Source organism: Teleopsis dalmanni, chromosome 2 (genome assembly GCF_002237135.1).
Source record: "Teleopsis dalmanni isolate 2A chromosome 2, ASM223713v2, whole genome shotgun sequence".
NCBI classification, from domain to species: Eukaryota; Metazoa; Arthropoda; class Insecta; order Diptera; family Diopsidae; genus Teleopsis; species Teleopsis dalmanni.
This window is the reverse complement of record NC_051847.1, coordinates 163,982,081-164,009,740: the sequence shown is the minus strand read 5'-3', so window position 1 is coordinate 164,009,740 and position 27,660 is coordinate 163,982,081. Positions and strand designations below refer to the sequence as shown.

The following is a 27,660-nucleotide window of genomic DNA, read 5'->3' as shown; positions in this document are numbered from 1 at the left end:
AATTTAATATTTAATAAAGAGGTTTCGAAAAATAGTGAACTACAGAAACAAAAATTTATTTTATATTATTTTAATTAATTAAATATTTGGATGACCATACAGCCGTTTCAAGTATTGCCCAATACCCATCATCAGTGGGTATTTGGAAATAATTCTTGTATTTAATTATTCGTAAATAATTTTTTTTTAAACTGCAAGTACCAGGTATCGAACTCGTGTCCTGCCAAATTTGAAGCTATTTAAAAAATATTAAACTATATATGATAGAGAACACTAATTTCATTGAAAATTTTCTCACTTGACGCTTCATTGATTGTATATTCTTTCATACAAAAATATTTTGTATATTACGTTTTTGCTTTAAATTTTAAACAAATATTTAATATAATTATTAGAATATAATAGAACTAATAATGGTCTCTCATAGCGTATGAGTAACAATTTTATACAAATTCTACAAATATTTTTTGAGAGGTTTATGTCATATTATTAAGTTTTATTATTATTAAGTCACTTAGCTGTTTAAGCTAGAATGAAAATGTTAGTCAGTAAAAATGAATTTCCTTTAAATATTATATTTAATGACTATTAAAAACAAGCACATTTTAAGTTTATCTCATTTCAGAAGTGGTTTCAGCACATTTTTTAGTATTTTTTTAAAAGTTTTTTGTTTGTTTTTATGGAAACAGCTTTTCTTCTACATTAACATCTTTTTTGTTTCAATTTTTAAATGTTAAAGTATCATACACAAAAACATTAAAAAGGAATGTCATTGCGATCATTTGGCAAACGATGACATTAATTTTTTTTGAAGAGCAAAACAAAGAAACACTTAAACTTGGACAGCTTTTTTAATTGAAGTTGTATTTCACGAGAAATATTCGTATTTAGTTTGATATTTCAGGCAGCTAACATGAATTCAAGCACGAAATTATTGCTTTATAGTCCATGAAATCATCAAGAATCGACTGTCGCCTAACTCCTCCTTAATCACCAGTAAATGTAAAATGTCAATCAAATATTGACAGTTTGCCACTTAATAAAAGTACAATTTATCGCCTCTGTACATTAATAATTTGCGCAATTTACGAAAATTGAAATCTGTTTGCTGTTCTCAACAGTTCACACTTGCCCTGTCATTCACAATATCAAAATGCCACAAATACAATAAGAAGGCCTCGAACTTTCAAATAATAATAATTGTTTTGGGTTCTTATACTCGTATTTAGAGTAATAATATTTTACCAGCTGTTGGCAATACAGTGCATATAGTAATTTTTTTCGTTTTGCTTGGAGTACAGAATTTGGGATTATTAGGTAGTTACTTAGTGTCCTTTTTAAATTATACGGACTTTCAATGGTTAATAAAAAATAATGTGAAAGAACTTTTTTTCACTTCTTTAATACATAAAATACACGAAATATATTTTATATTATATTTATAGCTATATATTATATATATTATTACTTTTATAAGTTAAATAAATATTTATTGTAAGTTCATCTGTCGACCACTACCTATATTCACTTCATTTGATTCTGTTTGACTTTTACCTTTATTAAAAAATATATTTGTTTATGAAGGGTTAGTGTAAATGTTTTACGATTTTTGGACGTAGAAGTCAATAAATTTGCTTGCATTGACACCCCGAAGGACTGTCAGTTCAAATACAACAGTTTTGTTTCTATAAGTGCACATGTCACGGTGTGAACTTAGTAAGGATTTTTTTTGATTTTATGAAGTGCAACTCAATCAGAGGGTTTGCACTATTATCACAAAGGACAGTTATGTCAAATACAACCGTTTTGATTCAAAAGTTCAAATTTCGCCAAGTTTTAATCATACGTCAATAAAGGATTTATTTTTCCGACGCATGTACTTATCAATAGGTAGACTCATTGCAACATGTTGTTTTCTAGAAGTCATATTTACTTTGGAATCCTTCTTAAAAGTTGTATAATTCAAAGTGTTGAGCGAGTTGTTAAACTAAAAGTATAAGCTGAAATTGAGATACATTTATATACCACCAACAACCACAAGTTTGGTCGCAGTATTTGGTACGAGTACCTTCTGCTCAAAAATTATCCGGATTTTGTTGTTTGTTAACTACTTCTTAAGTAGTAGACCTTTTTGAAGAGAGTGTACACCCTTTCTTGACATATGGTACAAAGTTGAGCGCCTTCTGTCAATTAGTTTGTTTACAGCAGCTGTTAATGTGAGATTACCTCAAGTGCATTTAGCTATATTTACAATGGAAAATTTTTGTTGTACTCGATTTTTTGACGAAACACGGCACCACTGTCATCGCTCAGGCACCATATTCGCCAGATATAGATCCGTGCGACTTTTTTCTGTTCACGAAACTCAAATTGCCTCTTCGTTGTAAGCGTTTTGAGTCGATTGAATCGGTAAAAGAGAATTCGCTGAAGGAACTAAAAGCCATACCTTCACGGGAGATTGGGTTAACCGTTGGCATATGTGTATCGCTTCAGAAGGAGCATATTTTGAAGAAGATACAATAAATTTGGAATAAAATTTAAATTTGTGTGTTTTATTTACAGAATCCGAGTACTTTTTGAGCAGAAGGTATTGAATCAGAACATGGATAAGAAACTTATTGTTAACTATATATAAATAAGATTAATATTTTGAAGTTTTTCTCACTTTCCTTTTTCCACTGAGATAGATATATCTTAGTTGAGAAATGCATAAAAATAAAATTGTTTTCACAGGTTTATATTAAATTGATTTTTAATTATTTTTGTTTTTTTATATATATAAATTTATTTTATTTGATTAAATAAATTTTTATAAGAGTAACTAGCTAACAATAATAATAATAAGCTAACAAACAATTTTAATCCACAATTATAAAGAATTTAATCAAAAATCACGCAAGTTCAATTATCACGCATTTCGGACAGGTTGCGACCAAAGATCACAAGGTTTTAGACGCTTAAGGCGACGTGTTGGCTCTATTGACGCCAGTTCGTTAGCTTCATCATTCGGATGAGAGTACAGTCGCTGCAGGTGCATTCTTGCATTTCGCTGTATTTCTTCCACCACCGTATTTATCCCTAGATCACGATGCAGATCAGAGTTCCTTACGTACCATGGTGCATTTGCCACACACCTTAATATAACGTTTTGGAATTTTTGTACGGTTTCAACATGTGTGCTGCTAGCGCATCCCCAGAGCTGAATACCATATGTCCAAATTGGTTTTAATATTTGTTTGTAAACAAGCTCTTTGTTATAAAGTGACAGTTTTGACTTCTTTCCAATAAGCCATTTGATTAATCAGCTTTGCATCCAATGTCATACCGAGGTACTTAGCCGTATTAGAATGTGGAATTTGTATTCCATCAATGTAGAGGGGCATAAATCTGATATTTCGGTTTGCAAAGTTGACGTGAACAGATTTATAGTGGTTAAGTTCTATTTCCCACTTTTCAGCCCAAGTGATAATGTCATTGACAGAAGACTGCAGACGCCTGGCTGCTGTTAGTTCATCATCTCCAATCGCTAGAACAGCTGTATCATCAGCGAACGTCGCTGTAAACGTCGCTGAGCTCGTTGGCAAATCATGTGTGTATATTAAATATAACAAAGGACCAAGTACACTGCCTTGGGGTACACTGATTTTTAATGTCCGTTTTCACGAAAATACCAAAATTCTTAATATAAACTATACTTTTCAATAGAAAGGTATTTCGAACGGTATTAATTATCAGTGGGCTTAGAGTTATTTTTTATATTTAATTGTTGAAAAGTAATTTTTTGAGACTGCAAGTACCAAGCGTTGAACTCGTGCCCTGCCACATTTATATAATTTTATGTTGTGATATATATTATATGTACAAAAAACTTCAAATTGATAATTTGATTAAAATCTAAACTACTATACATGGACAAAATTCAATAATTAATTTTTCATAAAAAGTGCGAGATTGCATTTTAACATGTCATGGACATAACATACAAGATTTTTATTACTTTAACACACGTTACTTGCATATCACAGTTTTAAATGTCACAATTTATGCAGTATCTAATTTATAATAGATTTTTCTGTAGATTACATATTTTGTTTAAACTAAAGTAATAGTCAATCTGCATGTCACATGTATCTTTTGTTCTCGTGCAAAAGGTCACAAGTATGAGTTCATTACATTATCGACAGCTGGCTTAACCAAGGGTGCGGGTAACACGTCCCTGTACGATGACAGAAAGTTCATGTGTTTGCGTTTTAGCTGACACAAGCCGAAGTGTGAACGTCAAGTCCATTCCGAAGCAAATATAGGATTTGGTGTGAATGCTTGTATCTGTGGTACTTGGTACTCGTATTAGAACCTTTCAGCACTGCTGTGAAATCGTTAAACTTTATGTATCGCAAATATTTTATTTACGATTGCGTTCGTTCTAAAAGATTTAATACTGATTAAATTGTGGCATTTTAATATAAATTGACATTTGACTTGCATGAAATGGAAATAAAAACATTTGCATTGATTGAGAATTTTATTAAACACCATATGTTGCCTTCGTCAGCAAAATAAAATGATTAATCAAAACGATTTGATGTTAAATCTAATTCAAAATGACAAATATGTACTACATCAATTTGTTTGCTTCATTTTTTTTTATATCTTTGTACTGAATTTTAATTTAATGTGCAATAAAGCACTTACAGATGGAATTATTTTTTTATGGGATTAAGTCTATAAATTGTTAAAGGACATCGGAGAGAAATGACGTGCCATAAAAAAAGATTTATAAATAAAGACAGTTGAAATATTTGGCACTGACTTTCAAAGTAATCAAACAGATATAATATAAAATAATTTAATATATGTTACAATAGTATAACCAACATTGGCTATGTTAGGTACGTTTTAAAGTAACATATAACAGTATCAACAAAATAAACAAAACATTTTAAAAATGTTAAATATAAGATAAAAAAGTATGTTCTGCTAACAAATACGATGTAAGATGTCTAAGCGTGATAAGGGTATGATACAGTCGTAAAAATCCAGTGAATTGATTTCTATGATCGTATAATCTCACTCTATGCAGTCACTGGCTTAATCAGATCACTTTGAAGTAAATATTTGCAGAGTTAATGCCGATAGACGGTTATAGCAGCTGGAAGTTTAGAGTAACAGATAACGTTGAGCAATTTATGCACTCAATATTCCATTATTAATAGAGAAAGCTGTTCTCCAAATAACATGTAAGAACTTTAGTTTCAATAAGATGTCCGAGCATACCACTTAGTTCTTTTCACAATCAGGGTATTCAACGTGATCATGAGTATTTGATATCATTTTTCATGATTATTTTATATTGGAATTTGTAATGTCAGTGATCTACTTAGGTTGATTGGATAGTTCTTCGATACTGTGAATACACACTAAAAAGCAGAATCAAACTTTTTAATATATCCATTAATTATTTTATCACCAGAGCCATTTGACTTCAAAGAGTAATATCATAAAAACAGCATTCTTTCTAGTTCACTTTATCAAAACTATATCTGTGTCTACTAGAGAATAACCTTATCTTTATAACATAGGACAGTACAAGTGTATTAAGCAGTAACTGGGGGATTAAAACACAGCAAGACAAGGCAAATGATGATCTCTCTGTATCTACTAGAGAATAACCTTATCTTTATAACATAGGATAGTACAAGTGTATTAAGCACTAACTCGGGGATGAAAACACAGCAAGACATGACAAATGATGATGAGCTATAAAAAGATATGCTAGATGGTGGTTTACTCGTATATCTAAAAATTCACAATCTTATATCTTATCTTATTAATACATATTTATGATTTAGTTCACGACAACTGAATGATATTGAAATATAGCATTGCAGAAAGCGTTCTTTAAAATGATAGTTTTTTTATTAATTTTTATATAGTAAACTTATAATAAATTGATTTACGTATATTAGAGTTATATATAATTTAGTATCCATAATAATAATCTAAATTGATCATTTTACATTTACCATATGTATTTATATTTACGTTTAATTTGATTTAAATGTCAGTTATGATGGCAGCGACTATTTTCCTGAATATAAACTAATGTATTTAATAGAGTGGCTTCGAACAGTAGTGAATTGAAACAACATTTTTATTTTATTTTTAATTAAATGAATTTTTAGGTGGCCATACAGAGTACCACTGAATATGAGTATTTGGCAATATTTCAACATGAAAAAAAAAATAAAAAAAATTTTGTTGTTCCAATTCGCTACTGTTCGAAGCTTCTCTATTTATATTTATGTTAATAGTTAATACATAAAAAACTTTATTATATAATTTAAGGATTTGACATGAGTTGAATGCATCTTAGTTATTTTAATTTAGAATTATATAATACAATATTTGTATTAAATGGTAAAATTTCAATAAGCCAATATAGATACATAGGTATATGTAAAGTTTGACTATTTTATTCATTTCAACACCATTTATATCATATAATATGTTTGTGGGAAAAATTAAGCTCTATTAAGTTCTATTTTTAAGCAAAGTTATTAAGCAATGTTTTCTGGTAAATATTTTATATTTCACTTTTACAACATAAAAGTTCTTAAAACTTGAATAGCAAATATATTTATCATATATAATATACATTTTGAGAATTTTGCTAAAAGTTTTCATGATATTTGCTGACCTTATTTTATGAAATATTTTTGACACGTACTGAGTACATAAATTTGTATGAAATTTTTATAAAAAGTTCTGTGAAGTCAAATATGGAAAATTGAAAAATAAAATCTATTATATTCGTATGTGTTGACATTTTCTATAACGAGAAAATAAATTAAATTTAAGAATAAAGTTTAATTCTTTTACCAAATAATTTCTAGTGTTATGAACTTTGCACTTCATACTCTTAAATACTTGTATTTTTATTTGAATATTTTATTTTGTCATACTAAATAGTCTAGGTTCTATTAGGTATTAGGTTATGACAGAAATATAATAAATTGTATCATAAATTGTATCATATCTTTTAAGATAGGAATACATTAAGAATTTTTTTATTAAGAATATATATTCATATTTTATTAAGAAAAATATTGAGATATTTTAGTTTCCTTAAATTATATTTAATGATCTCTCTATATATTGACAATTTACATACAAACTTCGCTATTTGTTCAAAATTTTTCATAAATAATTTTTGTGAATTAAGGTAGATGAAGCGTAACAATGAACAAACTTAGTTGATTACATCAGACCTTCTTGATTCAAAATATTCTATGAACCGAAAAAATATTCAAAGTGCTTTCTAAGGACTAATATTATTTTCTTTTCACAAAAAGTAATATCGTAAAAATACAAAAAAAAAGTGAGAGTTTACGGAACGGTGGCGTTAATACAGCGGAAATGCAGCAGGCGGCAGACCAGTAACTATGAAACACTGGATTACACGGTGTTTAATATATACCGTGAAGTATATATAATATAATTTGATATTAGATATATTTTTACATTTAAATAGTTTCAAAAAATGTGAAAATTCTAAGTACATTCGTATGGAAAATTATTGTGGAAATTTTTTTAAATTTACCCTGATTTACCCTGCATAAAATGTACATATATTATGTATATTATATATATTATATATATTATATACATTATATATATTATATATAAATTGCGATATTTATTTCTATGTCAATTTCAATTATACCCCTTATGTAAACGAGAACAGAAACTAAAACTATTTAATAAACGATAGGCGTACTCAACGATATGTGAGCATCTCTATGTGATTTGGGCACTTTCCACAAAAAAAAATCCTATTATCTCTTTGAGATAACCCGTACAGATATTAGTCTAGTGGTATGTTTACTTACATGTCATTGTAGATTAGGTAACCAGCCTAAAAGATTGAATTTCCCCTTTAATTATACCTGTCGCAGTTATGGGAAAGACATTGACATTCGCATGCGCTGGACGTCTTTGTCCAGTTCATGCAAGGCGACGAATCAATACTTTACAGATTCCTTCTTTAATATTGATTAACTACAACACATTCCACTAAACATAATTTTAAACATCGTCAAAGATTGTAGGTGGTTTTAAATTTTGAGTTTCTTCATTATAGGGTAACATAATAAGTCAATAGGTGTAAGTGAATCCCATCTGGATAACCTGACCTAACAATATGAATAAATAATTGCAACAAAGAAAATTGTATTTATGCCTTTTTAAGTTGGTAAGTCTGGGGTAACTTTTCAAACAAGTTTCACTTTTATTGCAATTAGTAAATCTCTTACGAAATGTATAACACTCTGCATTATTTTATAATACTCCCGATATTTTGCCAGACCAGCAAGATTACCCGGAAATTAACAGCTGATTTATATGATTTAAAAGTATAAATATCTACCAACACTACTACATTAGATTACTTTAAAAACGTTTGATTGGGCAACCAAATCACGAGACAGATCGAGAAAGGTAGCGAGGTTTCGAAAAATAGTGAACTACAACAACAAAAATTATTTTATATTTTTTAATTAAATGCATTTTTGGCTGTTTTGAGTGTTATCAGATACTCATTATCAGTGGTCGTGGAATTATTTCTTATATTTAATTAATCGTAAATAATTTTTTGAGACCACAAGTACCAAGGGTTGAACTCGTACTAGGCGAGAGTACGGGAAGCTCAGAGTCAGCGTTCATTACCCAACTAATCCAAAACCGTACTTGACTTTTATGTTTTAGTTCATTAACAAATTCACTTGCTTTATATTGTTAATTACATTTTATTTGTATAAAAAGAAATATATATTTTATTATAATTTAAAATAGAATTCAATATGTTAATTAATATTCACATCGTTTAATTTTCTTGTTCTAAATCTAATATTAAGTCATAAAATGTTGTAATAAAAATTACTTAATTTTAAATTCTCTCTCTCTCTGTAAAGTTAAATAAAGTAATTGAATTTACTTTACTTAAGTAAATTTAGGAAAGTAAATATGCTGCATTTAGTTATCAACTCCCAAACCCTTTATACTCTCGTTAATTTATCTTTACGGTATCAAGGATAGAAAAGGACTCATTGTTGTGCTTTAATTAAATTTTGTCAGTAAATCAGTAGCGAATTGATTATCAGAATTGAATTATTTGCTTTGTTAGATACCGGATGGCTAGAAGGGCATTCGAGTTTTATTTATAAAAAGGCTTTGAGCTTTACAATATTGCGCTGCAAACAATGCTATTATTAATTAAAGTCATTTTAATTGTTCTTGTGTGGTTTGTCCTACAGTTTCATTCCATACGTTAATATTGTTGTTGTAAAGTTATGTAACCACTCAAGTAAATATAATGAAGTTAAAAATAATATCTTCCATAAGACGCCTACGAAATTACTTTCTAATCTCCATTGAAAGTGACAAGCCACAAATTTAACTTTGCAGGAATCACCAGAACCTCTCAAGATTCGCATGCATAAATCTAATGACATTAAGCAGACCGAATATTTAAAAGAATAAATTTTCATATTAAATTTGATGTAAATTTCTGGCGATGAATAAATTCAATGTGAAACCTCATATCACAATGTAAAGAAGTTTTATTTACATTCACTGAACAGCTTGACAAGAGTTAAAAATATTTTCTTCTCCAAAACGTGCAAAATTAAAGTGAATAACGAGTGCCACTTACACTTTGTGAATACGAAACGCTTGAAAAATATTAAAAATATAAGAAAATAATACGAAGGGCAAGAGAATTGATTTAATGGAGCCTAAGGAAATTCAAGTCAACAGAACTGATCGGGCTTACACGTACTTTGTGTATTTATGCAAATTTCCGAGTACTTTTACTGTGGATTATTCTAGAATGCAAATGTGCTGAAGGCACATACGTATGATGAGTGCTGAGTGTTGAATGGAATTGATTGGAAAATTCGGGTTCCAATAGAGGAGTGCCTTTCGATTTGATATTCAATGTTACAAATAAATGTATCAAAATGAAGCAATATGTTTTAAAATATTTAAAAAAACAAATTATTGAATGCCTTGAATGAAGAGGTATATCAGTGGCGCTGTTTTTATTAAGCAATGATATATTTTCTTTTATATATTAAGTTTTTATTTCATGATTTTGAAGAACATGTATGTGAATGATAATGTAAATTGTTTATGAAAAAATTAATATATAACATCTTTAAATATTCATTTTTATTGGTTTGTTTTGCTTATCAACGTGGAGTATTTGTTTAATAAAAAACTGAAGGTCTCTTCTGTCATCTGTCTTTCTTTTTATATTAAAAGTTATAAAACAATTTTTTTTATTTCTTTTTGAATTCGTCATTGTAAATCAGTAAATATCATGAAAAATAATTGAAATGTCAATCTTCCGATGTCAGAAGTCATTGTTAATTTATTTTTATTGAGTGCACACCAGATAAGTCAACAATTGTAAAGAGTAAAATATTAAAATTATGTTGTCAATTCAAGAACTTATGTTTTTCTGTTAAAATCAAACTACTTTACTTGAATTTACTTGAACTTTTCAAAACTTAAGTTATTATCTAAAGAAAGCATAAGCTCTTTAGGTGTCTATGTAGAGTTATGTATGGGTAGTAGTGTATTACTTAGGTTATTTGTGTGAACTTGAAGAAAGTTTTTATGGAAATTTTAATAAAGTTTTAAGAATATAGAATATTAGAAAAAAAAAATCTCATTTATCAGAAAGGTGATTACTAATCAATGACCGCAACTGTGAAAAACTGAGAGCTCTTAAATAAGTCGAATACTCATCATTTAACTGGGAAACCTTTTAAATTCCTAAGTATTTTCATCGTAATTTTTGAGAGATGATTGAGTGTTATATAACTAGTTGGACATATGAATAAAGACTGGAATTCTATAAACATGCTGTCAAGTATTGTGCCTATAGTGACTGCATATACACTTCTAGGAAAAACGTTTTACCATTTTAAGTGATATAAGTGATTCATAGAAGTAAATCAGTGGTATCTAGGTTATTATCTGTCTTTACAGGGCACTGGACAATAGAATGGCATGAAGCTATACTTGGTGTCTCCTGCAATGCGTGCCTACCAGCTCTTAAAGAAAGGACACCAGAACACCTGATGTGTCTGTGTCCGGGTTTGACCAGAACTAGGTTTAAGTTTCTGTGGGCCCCTTTCTTCAACACACTTGGCGATATCTCTAGCATTTGTATTGGCCAGATTCTTGCCTTTATAAATGCCTCTGGCTGGTTCTAGCTGGACCTTGTTTCTACTACCCACTATTACAAGGTTTTGTGGATTCAAAACGGCTTTTTTGATAATTGAGGAGAACTTGTTCCTCCCTGCACCACAACTACCTTACTAACTATAAGTAAAAACTGTGATAAACTGTGACAGAACATCATGCATCAAATTCTTTTTTTATGTTTTAATTGACCTTTAAATGATCTTTAGTAATGATTAATGATTTTAACACTGATATCAAAGAATCAATTTCTTCTTTAACAGAATGAATGATATATCAAAGTCAGAAGAAATACAGAGCAAAAAATTGTATAAAAAATAATTTTTATCTCAAAATTAAATAATTAAGTTCAAATATAACGAAAAAAAACTACTATTAGAAGGGGTTAGTAGAGTAGTAGTAGTATAGAAGTATAGAAGTGTACGCAGTATTGAATTACAACAACAAAATTTTAATTAATTTAGTTTTTTGGCTGACCAAAAAATTATTGATGATATTTTCAGCGTCTTAGAAATATTTGTTGGTTCTACAGATTTTTGAATAAGTTGATTAAGTTCCAAAACCAATAACAGAAACTTATATCTTATAAATGTAACTAATTATATCTTAAGAAGCCGTAACATGACAATTTTTAATTTTTAAAGAAATCTGCTTCCTTTGCTTGTGATAGTTGAAACTCGTAAATTTGCTGAGACCACTATTTGTTATCGATGCTCAGTACCCGTGGAGTTAAATCCAGTACTTACTTGAGTCTAGAGGTAATGTTCACAAATGTATTTGACTTGAGATGAGCATTGACTGCATGTATGAGTGATGCTAAGGTGTTTGACTCGCAATTTATGAAGTGGTTAGTTGTTAGTCTTTGCAGATTCAATTGAAGGAATGTGATGAATACACACCACACAGCAATTGTTTGAATGATTGAAGTTCGCAATATTACTTCATCTGCTTCCTTTGCTTGTGATAGTTGAAACTCGTAAATTTGCTGCGACCACTATTTGTTATCGATGCTCAGTACCCGTGAAGTTAAATCCACTATTTACTTGAGTCTAGAGATAATGTTCACAAATGTATTTGACTTGAGATGAGCATTGACTGCATGTATGAGTGATGCTAAGGTGTTTGACTCGCAATTTATGAAGTGGTTAGTTGTTAGTCTTTGCAGATTCAATTGAAGGAATGTGATGAATACACACCACACAGCAATTGTTTGAATGATTGAAGTTCGCAATATTACTTCTTATTGCGAACTTTAAGTTTAAATATTTAAAAAACATAATTTTGATTTTAGTTGAACCGTAGGAAGTGATGATAGTTTCCCAAGGATGTGAAATATTGTTTCATATTCTGAGATGAAAATCAAATGATTAAAGCACATAAATTTACGCTGATATTAGATTGTACAGAACTACAAATTTTCCAGTATTTTTCTGAGAAAAATCCAAATCCTCAAATGAAATTCATGGAAATCATGAAATCCATGATTTTTAGGAACAATTTGTGAAAAATGTGGTGTGGCTTGAATTACCACAGTTAGAAACTTTTAGTAAGAAGTATTCGTTTGTGGTTAATTAAATTTGGTAATCAAATTTATAATTGCTGCAATCGTAATTTACTTGTAAATCGGTAGTAGCGCCCCGTGCGCACGCAAATTTGGCAGACGTCGTAATTTGCTCATTAATGTAAGCCAGTTTTTCAGTTACGCACTCGATAATGTGGAACGCGTGCTGTATTTGCAATTTGAATGGTTTGTGGTTAATTTTCTATTTTTGCTGTTGTTGTTGTTTTTGTCATGCCTTGCCTTTCCTATTATTTAATTTTATTTTTCCCAAATAAACAGACAAACAATCAAGAAGGCAAACAATGGAACACGAGTTAGAACCCAACAGCTGCTCTTGGTATCTGCATTCAGCATTCAGTAGATACCGCAGAAATTTGGCATTCGTGAGGGATCAAATGGTTAAGCCATATCAAGCGTTCGGAGGGAAATGCTAGAAGGCAGGCACGCAGATGGGAGACGACAGTAAGTGCTGCAAGCGATTCTTAATTGTACGAATAAATTCAGGCAAAGTTTAAAGTTCACAGGACGTAATTCGATGCGCTTTTTCCTTTCCCTCTGTTTTTTCTGCTTTTTGCTGTTTTTGGAAATGCGAATCTGCTGAGTTGGAAAATACCAATTTTCAGTTCTGTTTTCAGTGGCGTAATTTAAAGCGTAATTTATAAGATTCAATTTCCCAGAGCAAATGGTGCTGATGAAAATATTATTTGATATGGGAATTAGAGTTACTAATCAAAGCCCGAATTCAGCTTTCATGCACATAATTACAGTTACAAATTGATTATAGTGAATATGTTGTCCGGAAGTCCTTTAAAAATCTCTAAAAGTTATTTAATAAATGTTGAATATGAAAGTTTTGGTGTAGGAACGACGAAAACAGTTCAACCATTCCTAATTGGTAGTTACAATAATTTTTGGAATACTTTTTCTTTCACATTCATTTTCATAAATATTTTAATCATATTTAGTAATGGCTTTTAAAACAGATTTAATTATAATTTCGCTTTTAACTATTTTCCAGGTCGTTGGCGGTAACGGACATGAGTATCACTTCAAGCACAGGACTTTGCCACATGCTCGTTCAAGGAGGAGTATAGCACATACCAGAATTTTGAAAAGTCATCCATTGGTGAGTTGAAAATTGAAGCCAAGATGTGTATTGATATAAGAAACATCATCAGAAGTTCATAAAATTTTATATGGTGATCATGAGATTATGAGGATGATGAATTAAATACAATTTTTTTAAAAATTTATTTAATATTTTATTAACGAATTTAGAGGGGTTTTGAATAGCAAAGAAAGAAATAAAGGATAAACACAAAAATTTATTTTAATTTTATTGAAGTTTGGCTGACCATACAACGTTGTTTTGAGTATTGCCAAGTACTCTTCATCAGTGGTCTTTGGAATAATCGAATTTTTATTTAATTAGTTTATAGTCCTTATATATAGTCCGAATTTAGTAATAATAAATAATGATAATTCAATTAAAATAAAATAATATAGTAATTACTTGAAATAAATAGATATTTCACAGAAAAAAATACTGTGATATATAAACTAATTAATAAGAGAAAAATATTTTTTTAATAATTAAATATAAATTTGTTGTTTTTTGGTAAGAAATATATTTTGAATATAGAAGGGTAGTAATACAAAGGAAATGCTGGATCATACCAAAAAACTAAATATTTATAATTGTGACCTTCAGAAAAATCAATTGACTTATTTGTCGATACATAATTTCTAAACTATGTGGCAGAAAACTAAATTTATTTGGGGTTGAATACAACTTCACTAGTACCACTCTTTAATATTTAAACAAATTGGTTTTATGAAGACTAAGACAGTGGTTTCCAAGACCACTGATGATTTGGTAATACTTAATACAGCTGTATGGTGGGCTAAAAATTCAATTAATTAAAATAATATAAAATGAATTTTCGTTGTTGTAGTTTACTACTGTTCGAAAAAACCTCTTTATAAATTGGTTTTAGAATTTTTAATTGAATATTTAATATAATTAAGTATAAAAGTGATAAGTGATACTATTTTGTTTATTACTTTTCGCTACCATAAAATGTTTAATGCATTGATTTAGATAGGCAATCCATATTCTGGTTTTTGATAAATACATAGAGACAGAAAATAGAAGTATTTGATTTCAAAGAAGTTATATGCAGATATATGATAAATACATCTTCATGGAACCGATATAACTATATATTACTGCTTATTTCGATTCGCCAGTTATCTTATATTACATTCACACTAGAGTTTTGTTTGTAATTTTAACTGTCAAAAATTCTAAACCGACATCTGAAATTAAAAAGCAAAAAAATCGATTCACAAGACGATTCATTCTAATTTGATTGTCAGATTAATCATGTGTTCACACTTTCACAAAATATTTACTTTGCACATATGACATATATATTTATCCAGTATTTGAAGAATTTAATCTAAAATAGGCGAATTATTACACTTGAGCAGCTACTGTCATCACTTGTATAAATGTATCGGAAACCAATTAAATGTCATCATTTTTTTAAAATCTCTGTTTTACTTTTAGGAAATGATGTGACTTCATTTATATTAAGATAATAATCGATGTGATGAATCCGTTAGAAAAAGTTCATCAATTATTTAAATAATGTTTACAAATATAGTGCAAAAAATTAATTACTGAATGACAACATATATTCGGTGAATTTCTCAAGCTCAATTAATTTCATTCTATACTTGACAAAAGATTTTTAAAACTATTTAGTGAACTGATACATGCTACTGATATCTAGCATTTCAATAAATTTCGGTAAGATTAGATTACTTTAAATACTGACACAAAGAGGCATTCAAACAGTTTAGGAAACATAATATATATCTGTAGAGCAAAATATAAAATGAATCCGGGTACTCGGCTTCATACATATTTTTTTAATGTTTTGTACTTTCTGAGAAATGTAGATCCTCTACAATCTTTCTTATTCTCGCTCTTTTAGTAGCTTGCCAAATTTGGCTTAGGTACGTACAACTATTTCCATCTCCTTAAACGACACATTTTATACCGTATTGAGGCAGGTGGGCCTCGACGTAGGGTGTTTTTCGGGCTTTGTACTTTCTTACCCAGTTTATAGTTCATGATAAGATATTTAATTCAGCCATTATTTCTTTAGGACATTTATAAGCGTCATAATTGGTTTTGTGGGAAATCCCACAAAAATTAAATATAGTTTTGAATTGTTTGAATTGTTTATTTATAAGAAAGAAACATTTTTTAGTTTTAATTTTATAAAAACTTGTATTGAATAAAATATTGTTTCGACGATTTGCTCAGATTGTTGTTGCTAAAAACATCCAGTACCACAAAATTGTGGATATATACCTATAACATGTCACATAGCAAATCCATTCAAAACGAAGATGAGGTCAGATAAGAGATGTTGCGTGTATATAAGTGCGTGTAAATATAGGTAATACAAGTTATAAATATTATAATCCTAAATAACGTAGATACAGATGTATTGTATATGATGATATAATATTATATTTTCATTAAGTTGTTTATCTCTTATTGAACTTTCCCAACCGTAAAGGTCAAAGACAGGTCAAAGGATTTATTAACCCATATAAGACATACTATAATAGACTCTTTACTTTGAGCATAGGGGATATAAAAACTTTGACTGTATTTTTGACAGTGCGGTGAAGATTGAGGTGCCATGTTTTTGTGGTGGCGTTTTTGTGAAATAAATGGTAAAGCGTCTAAACATTGTGAATACAGCAGCAGACTTATTCATCTGGTAGGCTCATTCATTGGTTTTGATAACATATAAACCGACATAAAACCGTCAAAGGTGCTCAAGTTCATTAAAATCCTAATAATCGGTTGTAATAAATGGGGTTGATTCAGTTATACTATCCTATATAGCAACTGAATAGCGGTATATAGTATCTCTTCAACAGTAATATTAATAATTAGTTTTCTGTTGAATCGTTGTGTAAAAGCTTACTTCCGAGAAGGGTTAATAAATAATTTATGTATTTATGATTTCAATTTTTATTCAGTTGAATATTTTTATTGAAATAAACAATTTATTATTATTTGATCTATAAATGTTTTCTTAATAAAAAACTATGACATTCTGTGTTACTCATACCCAAAACTAATCCACCAACGTGCGATGCATTCACTGTTTCTTGTTGTTTTTGAACTGGTGGACTAAAGAGTACTTCCTCAAAAATAAAGAAAATCGGAACTATTTGCCTTTTCTTCTAATTTCGAATTCTATACTTCTTAGGGAAGACTTTACATGTATCGTATTAAACACCACAATTCAAAAAACTGACCGTTGGATAATATGTGTGATAGATTTCTTTATAAAATCGGCACTTATGTATGGAATAGTTATGCTATGTGCTAAAAATCGATAGATCGATTTTAGTTTGGATATGGTATCCACTTGTAATCCTTTTGCTTATGCGTTATTGTTATTTTGAGAAATTGTTGTAATTAAGTTAAAAAATTATTTCTATATTGAAACCAATTTTAGAACAATTAAATTTAGTGATGCAGTTTAGTTTACTATTGCAATATATTCATAAATCTATAAAGCCTCTATTTACATGTAAAAATTTTACGTGTCAAAAACATATAAAACGAACCCTAATATCTCTATATTTAGGAATGTGACACCTAGTTAACCTTGTGTGGTTGATTCTCTGCTACTTGAATGGAGAAGTCACTTTTATTCAAAAGAACTCTGTGCGTATAGTAGATGTATGGAACTTTTATAATTACGGTGATTTCTCAGGTCTTGCGTATTGGTGGAGGCTCATCCAAATATCTAATCCAATCTAACCACACATGGATTACGCACTTAATTGTTGTTTCGGAATATTAAAATTCTATGAAAAGACCTCAAAAGACGATGCAATTTTAAAGTATATTTTGAACACCGATAGAGTATTCCGATGAGTTACTTTTAGACAGAACTTAAGACTTGTTAAATTATTTTATATTTCTTGCATATAGAAAAACTTAATGAACAAAATGGAAATACAAGAAAAAAAAAAACAGGAAGAAAAATAAACCTATAAAATTCAAGTTTTTATGTGTTTGTCTAAGTTTTCGTACTGTACACGTACTGTACATGCTCGTACAAGTACTCTGTATGTTATTTGTACTGTACGGAATGGATTCATGAAATAGTTGTGAACTTTGGAAGAGTAAATATAATTGAAAATTGCTTTGCAATATGTCAATATTTATTGAGTTTTTTACATAAAATTGAAAGTTTAAGCAATTAAATCAAAATCGTTGAGGTTGCAATGGGTGATATTATTGGATGTCATATATGCTCTGTTGTGGGGTTTTCAATCATATTTTCATTTAAAATTTTTATGCTAATGTGTAGACAACCGCAAGCAATAAAATTTATTTGAAATTGAAATGCCAGCGGAAGCAAAACAGTAATATAATGACAGATTGCCAATTTCCCATGCCACAGTTTCACTTCGAATTTTGATAAGCTATTTTTAAACTGAGATTGAATGTACGCACGTTGCAATGTAAACAAACGAGTATCTGTGAGATATGTGGACTTCTATGCTCAAATTATATCTTAAGGCAATTATTTTTGTTTGCTTGTACGGGTGTGTGTATGGATTGGACATTTATAGAGTACGGTAATGTGGGTCCTTAAAACTCTTTTCATTACGTGTGACAACATTATGTCTTACTTCATCCTTTACTGCAATTACTAAATAATATTTTTTGCTTCATAAATAGAATTTTATTTTTAATTGGAGCTTAGGATTCTTATATGTGCTGTATATTTTTATATAGAAAATTGATAAATGGTTAATTGAAACTGAACAATTATTTTCTGAAATATTTAGAACATAATAAGATATGAATTGTTTACATAAAAATAGATTCTAAAATTAAAACAACTAAATAAAGCCAAACAGACAAATGGTGAAATAATTTCTTCGAATAATAAAATATGAATCGCTACTCTGTAGAAAAATTGATTTTCTTTTCCTTAAAAAGGAATACAATAGTAACGCTTATTTTGAAAATATATACACATATTTATTTGTTTATATATGTGACCACGTATGTGGGTTTGCTAACTTTTAATATCATCCATTGTCTGATCCCTGCTTTTGTTATGCGTCCTTTATGTTACAAAAGTTTAGAAGTATTGTGAAATTGATTTATTTGTGTGTGTGAAAGAAATTTGATTTAAAAAGTACGTTAACTTTTCTAGTGTACTTCTCTAGGTAAACTTTTTGAGTTGAAGTCTGAAACAAAATCGAATAAAAACATTTATTATTAAAATATTTAATATATAAAGAAAAATGTTTTTATAAAAAAAAAACAAAAAAGAAATGAAAACATTTATTGAAAAGATATTTGTGTACTCTTTAACTTTCTAAAATATTTAAAAATATTTTTCAAAATTTATTTTATATAAATAAAATTTTTTTACTATTATAATAAGCTACTCATAAATTATAATAATTATATTTTTTTTTATTAATTTTTTAGGTACATTTTGCTGTTCAACAACCAGGATTTAAGCGTGTAAAACGTGGATTACGTCCGGCTGTGCCAGCCATACATGGTTTAGATTTGGAAAAGACTTTTGGTGAGCAGTCTATTGAAGTTGGTGTGGAGCCCACAGATCCATACTTTCCATTACAATGGTATTTGAAAAATACTGGTCAAAATGGAGGTAAAGTTCGTTTAGATTTGAACGTACAGGCGGCATGGGATCAAGGCATAACTGGGAAGAATGTGACTACAGCAATAATGGATGATGGTACATTAAATTTTGTTAGTGCTTTGACTTAAATGTATATTGTACTATGTTGTTTTAGGTGTGGATTATATGCATCCGGATTTGAAATTTAATTATGTAAGTTGGGAACCAAGAGTTTTGATTACATTTGAATAGATTATTTTACAGTGGATGCTCACAAATTAGAATTCTTACAAATAAAATACTTTAATATTTGTTTTTAAGATATAAAAACGTTTCGACTATTAGAATTATCCGCAAACTAAAGTGATTTAAATTTGTGAGCATTTACCAATTATATTGTTATTTTTTTTTTGTTTAATAAATTTTTAAATAATGAAAATATAAGTAACAAAACATGAAGTTTGTTTATTATTAAGCTTTATATTTAAAGAAAGTAGTTTTGGGTCACCTAATTCTTAATTACACTCGGTAATATATCCAACATTGGTATGGGGCAGATACTTGACTTTGTCAATGCGTCCGGCTAGTTCTAATATGTCCAACTAGCCACAATATGAAGAATATGCGGATCACGCTCATTTGCATAAAGTCTGTATAATGTTGTATTGTTTTATACGTGATAAATAATCATAACAAAATTAAAGTCAAAAGTTTTTTAAACAATAATAGAATATTTCTCATGAAAATTTATATAAAGGGTAGGTGTTGAAGTGGGGTATTGATATACCTTTTTGGGGTATTTAAAAAAATGTGTAAGTTGCCCATGTTTGGACAAAGCTTTTGAGGGGTTCCGGCAGGCCAATTGAACTCAAAATACATCAAAAGAAAAACCACCTAAAAGATTATATTCTTATAATTTTATTTCAATATCTTCAGTGGTTCAGAAAACACCAAATTAATCGTCTAATTTTCATTGTGAGCGTTGCTTTTCTATCAGGATTCTTATTTTCGGATCATAAGGGAATGGTATGATGTTCTCGTGTTGCAATCTTTTGGACATTGGCGTCTTCTTCAGTACACCAATCATATCAGTTTTTATATATCTCTACTTAATGCAGTACTCCTTTTCCTCTGTGAACTTGGTGGCATTGGGTCGTCTATCCGGTGTTTCAATTCAAATATTTTTATTTGTACTTTTAATTGATGCGTTTGGTTTCCGATATATATTTATTAGTATTATATCGTAAAAATTAGTGCTGTAGAAAGGCTATATATATGTCATGCTAACAAATTAAAAAATTTTTTTTTTAGATTTGCTATAAGTAACAGTTTTGATGTAGTTAATTAAGATATTCATTTTTTTAAGTTTTTCAAGTTTGTGGTTGAATTCAAAAACTGAAAAAATTACTATCAAATAAAATATTGTCCTTACTTAATACTGTCTTTATTATAAATTAATTCTCTTGATGGTTTTGTTGGTATTTAAGTGGTATTCGGTTGAAATGATATTTCAAAGCAGTACTCTTCTTCATTCTTAATAGCTCTTGGAATGTACAATTCATTAATTATTGTCGCAGCATACGCTATTACTCGTAATTACTTCACATAATAGGCCCATTATTTAGTTCCTCAACAAGATAAATTACAATCTCTTTCAAAAGTTGAAAATAAGAAACATTGGAATGGAGTATTATAAATGTTCTTCAGCTTCAGCTTGTTTACTATTGCGTTTGACATTCAAACTTTATTACCCGTGCCCACATAGAAATTTTGATTTGCAGTATAATAAACATTGTCACTGTTCATGACAGCAAATTAATTAAATAACTTAAAAATTCTTTACACATTTTCAAAACATTTATCTTCATTCCATTGAAAATACCAAATCACTTTATTAAAATTTGCTGACAATGTTGTCAGATATTATTTCATCAAAGCTATTGACATCAATTACAAAAAATATTTGAAATTCCATAACGAAAATCTGAACTTGCTGGTATTTAAATTATTTTAAAAATTTCTGAAGAATTTTTTTATAAAAATAAACAATGCACTTTTTGTTTATAGTAAAAACACAGAATGTTTATTTTTTACCACAAAATTTAAATAAAAGATTGTTTCATTTTTGATATATCTAACATCTTCACAACGAAACCAAAGGAATTCTTTTTATTATCCGTTTTTGAAAAGGTTAAAATTATTTTATTATCTGTATCGCTAACTTTTAGGTTATATACCCTTTCACTTTTAACCCTTTAATAAAAAATTAATTAAAATATTTTAGCTAAAATGGTGAAATATAAAAATTCCATTATGTCGGTATCTTTCTCTCTCTCTCTCTTTCTAATTGCCTTTCCATCAATTTTGCTATAAAAATAATAAAAACCAACTTTAACTGAAATTGATGAACAATAACGTTGTAAAAAAAAATAATTATTAATAAAAAATGAAAAATTTTCCAAAAAAAGTCGGTAGAAAGTGTCAGATAAAAATGTTACCGCAACCAATGCCCCGATAAAAACGCAGAGCCAAACAACAACAACGTGGTTTCACAGCCCACAAATCAGTTCAATACGAAATTGTTGAACACGAGTTTTCCATTATAAGCCAACGAGCGGCCAAAATGGTTACAAGTGAAATTGTATCAGGAAGTCGTAACTTTTCTTATTTTATTCCATTTTCATGTTTGTTTGTATTTGCAGCTGGAAAACACTTAAAAGCTTTAATGTCAGCAAGAGCCGAAAAGTATGCCACAATTTACGTAAATTCAATAACAAATACCCTATTGATCCTTTTAGCAGGGTGAATACAATTCGGTTTGTTTGTCTGAATGAAAAGTAAATACCTGAAAGCATATAAAATATGCAAGTGATTCCATTTTGAATTATTTCGATGAATTAAATTTTCACTTGTATTTTATAGATTTTTTATAAACACCAACTACATGCTATTATTTATTAATGCAATCAAAACCTAATTCAATTCGGAAATGTTTAGTTTGTAAAATATGTGGTCAACTAAGACTTCATATTGAATGTAAATATTAAAATTTTAAATATTCGTTCTAATCAATAGATCCATTGCATTTGATATAACTTAACTTAAACTATAAGTACATGATCAATTCCTTTAACCCTTTGAAGATCATAAAACCATGCTAGAATATTGAATTTTCCCCTTAATTGTACTTGTCATAGCTGTAGAGATGATGAAGAAAGTGCCTCTAATCTTTTTTGTTTTTGCCCAACTCATGCACGTCGGCTACTTAATACTTAAGGGGCCTCCTTCTTTGAGGATATCGAACAACTACAAGACTTCTCACTAAATAGCATTTTAAGCTTCGCAGTTGATTTAAAATACTGAGCTTTTCCACTATACGGTAACACGATAGGATATTCTTCGGATCGCCGATATACCTTACCTTACTTAAGGAACATATGCTCCAAAAATATGCAGTTTCTTTCATCTCTTTTTATATTGGATAACATAATGTAAGAATAGGTCCTTCTTTTTTTTGTTGCTCTATATTTTCTAATCAAAGCATATTGATAAATTTTGTGAGATTGCTTGTTTTAGAACTAGTCCGATTATAGCCCGTTTGAAGATAGTAATTAGATAGGGTTCTTATGTCACAATATTGGAATAATTTAAAATTACTGGTCGTGTTTGGGTATCAAATGTTTAGAATTTAGCGAAGACATCTACCATGATTATAACATCGTGTTAAGAAAGATTGTTCATAAATCGTAAAATCTTTATTTATACTATTTCATCAGAAGTTTAGAAAGGTTAGGTTAGGTTAGGTTGGAGCGGAGACCATTTCAGAATGGTCAAGACTTTGCTCAAATGATATAAACACAGTATCAACCAGATCTCTTAATATTATCAATCTATGATTTTTTAAAACCAAATATTTGATTTCCTTCATGTTTTGTTCATTTGTTGATGTAAGCTATTAGATATTGAGGATCGTCGAGAGCATAATTGTCTTCAACGCCTTCTATGTTTCTCTTAACTGTTTATACTATTTTTAAACGTTTATTTTAACCTTAACTAAAAGTTGTAGATAAATTAAAAATATCGTACTTCTTTTTTCCCACACTTCCTCTATAACTCCTTGCCGACACTTTTAATGCTTTTATATAGCTACAAAGTACTGGTTAAATAGCACTAAATAATCTATTAATTACTATGGAAGCAAAGCAGGCAATTAAACACAATGAACTGATTGTGTATAGCATATAGGTATGATAATTAAAATATTAAATATTTTACGTCCATGTTTTTTTTTAGTACGTCCATGTTTTTTTAGTTTTTGGTGGTAGTATTTATTATATATTTAAGTTGGGCTGTCAAGCAACTGATATAAAATAGCGTATAAAAAAATTTTGTTGATACGATTTGGTTATCACTACCTGCTATAAATGATTATGGTTCATATACGAAATACTTTTATTAGAGAATTTTTAATAACTAGAGTATGGAGACTTTTTAAAACAATTTTTCTTTTAATTTCTTTATTAGGTCTATTTTTTCAATTTTTTTAAATTAAAAATTATTATGGTATTTTAATATGAAAGAAAAATTTTATATTTTCTGCGTATTTAATTTTTCAATGTAATTTCTATTTAAAGAATGCCGAGGCCAGCTATGACTTCAGCAGCAACGATCCATTCCCTTACCCACGATACACCGACGACTGGTTCAATAGGTAAGCCAACACTTGTAAAGAATGGCGTTAATCCTTCTCGTTCTTGAAATAATTCGCTGTTGAAAGGGTTTTCGTGTTTAAAAAGAAATTCCAAATCCCTTGCCAGTTATTTTGGTAGAATTCCTGTACTTCAAACTTTCTTTCTTTTCTCCTTTGTAGTCATGGAACGCGTTGTGCGGGTGAAGTAGCTGCGGCTAGAGATAATGGAATTTGTGGCGTTGGCGTTGCTTATGACAGCAAAGTTGCAGGTAATTTGAATTGAATGAAAATACATCAAATATTTTTATTTATTGGCTAAAAATTTTTTTTATTTATTTAAATGATGTGAAATATTTTTGTTTTGTTTTGAAAAGAGTCCAATGTAAAAATAAAATCAAAATTATTTCTTACATATTTTTTGCCGTATAACTTATATGAACATGTAGTCAAAATTCAGTATTTATTTTGAAGAAAATAGAAGAGATGAAAAAAAGAATATATTTTTAATATGAAGTCTTTTATGGTAATTAGATTTATAAAATCCATTTATGAGTCACCAAGAGAAAATCCTCGCATATGCAGTTTTGTGCTTAGTAAACTTTATCGTTAAGTGCCTTGCATTAAGGATTTTTTTATTAGCCACTCATGATTTGCCATAAATTAAAAATGATAAAATGCGATTTATAATTCGCTTAATAAAAAATTTTTTTTCTCATTCAATTTAATTTAATCTCCAATCTTTCTTGCTATGAACTAATATTGACACACATTTTAGGTATACGCATGTTGGACCAACCTTATATGACCGATTTAATTGAGGCCAATTCCATGGGTCATGAGCCACATAAAATCCATATTTACAGTGCTTCCTGGGGACCAACTGACGATGGTAAAACTGTAGATGGGCCACGAAATGCTACAATGCGAGCCATTGTTCAGGGTGTGAATGAGGTATGTGGAATATTAGTTGTGGATTATGCTGATTATTTTACTTAATTTTTTCTCTTTTCTTGTTTTAATACGAACCACCCGTAGGGACGTAATGGTTTAGGCAACATTTATGTATGGGCAAGTGGTAAGTGCAAAGTGTGAAATAGATAAGCTTTCTGATGTTGAATAAGAAAAATCATATGAAAATTTTTCTACATAAGGTGACGGCGGTGAGGAGGATGATTGCAATTGTGATGGTTATGCAGCTTCCATGTGGACAATTTCTATTAACAGCGCCATAAATGATGGACAGAACGCACATTATGATGAAAGTTGTAGTTCAACATTAGCAAGTACGTTCAGCAATGGTGCAAAGGATCCCAATACTGGTGTGGCGACAACAGATTTGTATGGTAAATGTACAACCACTCATTCTGGTACGAGTGCGGCGGCACCAGAAGCAGCAGGCGTCTTTGCTTTAGCTTTGGAAGCAAAGTGAGTAAAACTAAAATATTTTACTACTAAAATGTAAATATAAATTTTACTAAGTATTTAATACTTTATTATATATTTATTTAACTTATAATTTGAATGATAATTAATTGATATTATACTAAGCTAGAGTTATCAAGCAATTTAGGTATACAATGATCTGTTTACAGACTTACATACCATGTAGTAAAAATAAGCCATTAAAATGTTTTACATATATATGCGAAAATTCGATCATATATAATATATATTTACTGGAGTTTATACGATATATAATATATCTCACATTTCACAAAATGTCGGCATTTCTGAATATGAAACAACTACTTAGTTTCATATATCTTAATAAATACTGTTTATTGTTCTTTAAATTTTACATCCATAATATTTTTATTATTAATTTTTACTAATAATATTATTTATGAAATATCTTCTTTGTGCAGTTCCCAATTAACATGGCGCGATATTCAACACTTGACAGTTCTGACATCAAAACGAAATTCATTGTTTGATGCCAAAAATCGGTTCCACTGGACAATGAATGGTGTTGGCTTAGAGTTCAATCATCTTTTTGGTTTCGGTGTATTGGATGCTGGTGCTATGGTAACCTTAGCTAAGCAATGGCATACAGTACCTGCACGTTATCATTGTGAAGCTGGTGAAATATCTGATCCACGGTATGTATATATTTCAAATTAAAAAAAAAATATATATATCTAATATACCCGGCTCTCTTCTGCAGTGCCATTTTGTCAGGACGTTCATTATTTTTAGAAATTAAAACTGATGCGTGCAAAGGTACAGAAACTGAGGTCAACTATTTGGAACATGTACAAGCAGTGATAACAGCAAACGCATCTAGACGTGGTGATTTAGAATTATTCTTAACCTCTCCCATGGGTACCAGGTACATACTCATTTCCTCTGTTGCAAATACTTACAAACAAAATTAATTGTTTTTTTCAATCAGATCAATGATACTATCACGTCGTGCTAATGATGATGATCATCGTGATGGCTTTACAAAGTGGCCGTTTATGACAACACACTCCTGGGGAGAATATCCACATGGAACTTGGAAGCTTGAAGTAAATATTATATAGTTTTGTTACGTGTTATGTATATCTCAAAATTAATTCAATATTTTTTTTTTTCAGGCACGTTTTAATTCACCGCAACCTCGTTCTGGCTGGCTTATTGAATGGTCACTTGTACTTCACGGCACCAAAGAAGCTCCATATCGCACTCTCTCACCTTCTTCTCCACATTCAAAGTTGGCGATTGTAAAAAAGGCACATGAGGACAAAAAAATGAAGTAAAATGCAAAAATCAATCCAACTCCATCCTATAAAAAAATGTATATCAAAATTGACATCGGCTGTAGAGACTGGAATATGCGTTGAGAACAAGAAGTGCCACTGGACGAAGTAGAAAGTGAATTTCAACTGAGATTTTTAAGATTTTTGGTTTTATTTATTATTTTAAGATATTGGTTAGTTGAGTTACCTTTACAGCTCAAAGTACAAAATTATTTAAAAAAATATATTATATTGAGTTAGAATTGTTTTTTTTCATTGAGTTTACTAAATAATGTATTTTTTTATTTAGACGTATTTGATTTCGAATTTTGTAATTAAAATTAAATTTAATTTAAAATTAAATAAAATTCAACTAAATTAATTTAAATTAAACCAGATTAAATTAAATTATATTAAATTAAATTAAATTAAATTAAATTAAATTAAATTGAATTAATAAACTAAATTAAATAAATTTTATTTTCTTATTTAGGAGTTGTGGTTTTGAGTTTTATAATTAAAATTAAATTACGTATAAAACTAAACTAAGTTAATTAAATGTTTTTATTTAATAATGAACTTAATTTAGTTTTAATTATTTTAGTTTTTAATTGGTAAGAAATTATTAACATTTTTATTACCAAATATTTTTTTTTTTAATTTTCTCTATAAATACCAATTAGTTTTTATTATTTTTGAATTATATTT

The 27,660-nt window shown here is 29.1% G+C and overlaps 1 protein-coding gene across 1 annotated transcript in view; it reads left to right on the top strand.

The window, feature by feature from the left end:
• The window catches only part of LOC119676081 (neuroendocrine convertase 2), a 38,680-nt gene extending 11,466 nt beyond the window's left edge, over window positions 1-27,214 (top strand). The window contains exons 2-13 of the mRNA XM_038087308.1: window positions 13,848-13,955; window positions 19,386-19,659; window positions 19,718-19,755; window positions 24,177-24,253; window positions 24,413-24,501; window positions 25,008-25,183; window positions 25,268-25,307; window positions 25,384-25,657; window positions 26,098-26,331; window positions 26,397-26,561; window positions 26,625-26,742; window positions 26,812-27,214. Of these exons, the coding sequence (XP_037943236.1) occupies window positions 13,848-13,955; window positions 19,386-19,659; window positions 19,718-19,755; window positions 24,177-24,253; window positions 24,413-24,501; window positions 25,008-25,183; window positions 25,268-25,307; window positions 25,384-25,657; window positions 26,098-26,331; window positions 26,397-26,561; window positions 26,625-26,742; window positions 26,812-26,973 (1,755 nt within the window). The 3' untranslated portion in view covers window positions 26,974-27,214. The remainder of the gene's footprint in view (window positions 1-13,847; window positions 13,956-19,385; window positions 19,660-19,717; window positions 19,756-24,176; window positions 24,254-24,412; window positions 24,502-25,007; window positions 25,184-25,267; window positions 25,308-25,383; window positions 25,658-26,097; window positions 26,332-26,396; window positions 26,562-26,624; window positions 26,743-26,811) is intronic.
• The last annotated feature ends 446 nt before the right edge of the window (window positions 27,215-27,660 follow it).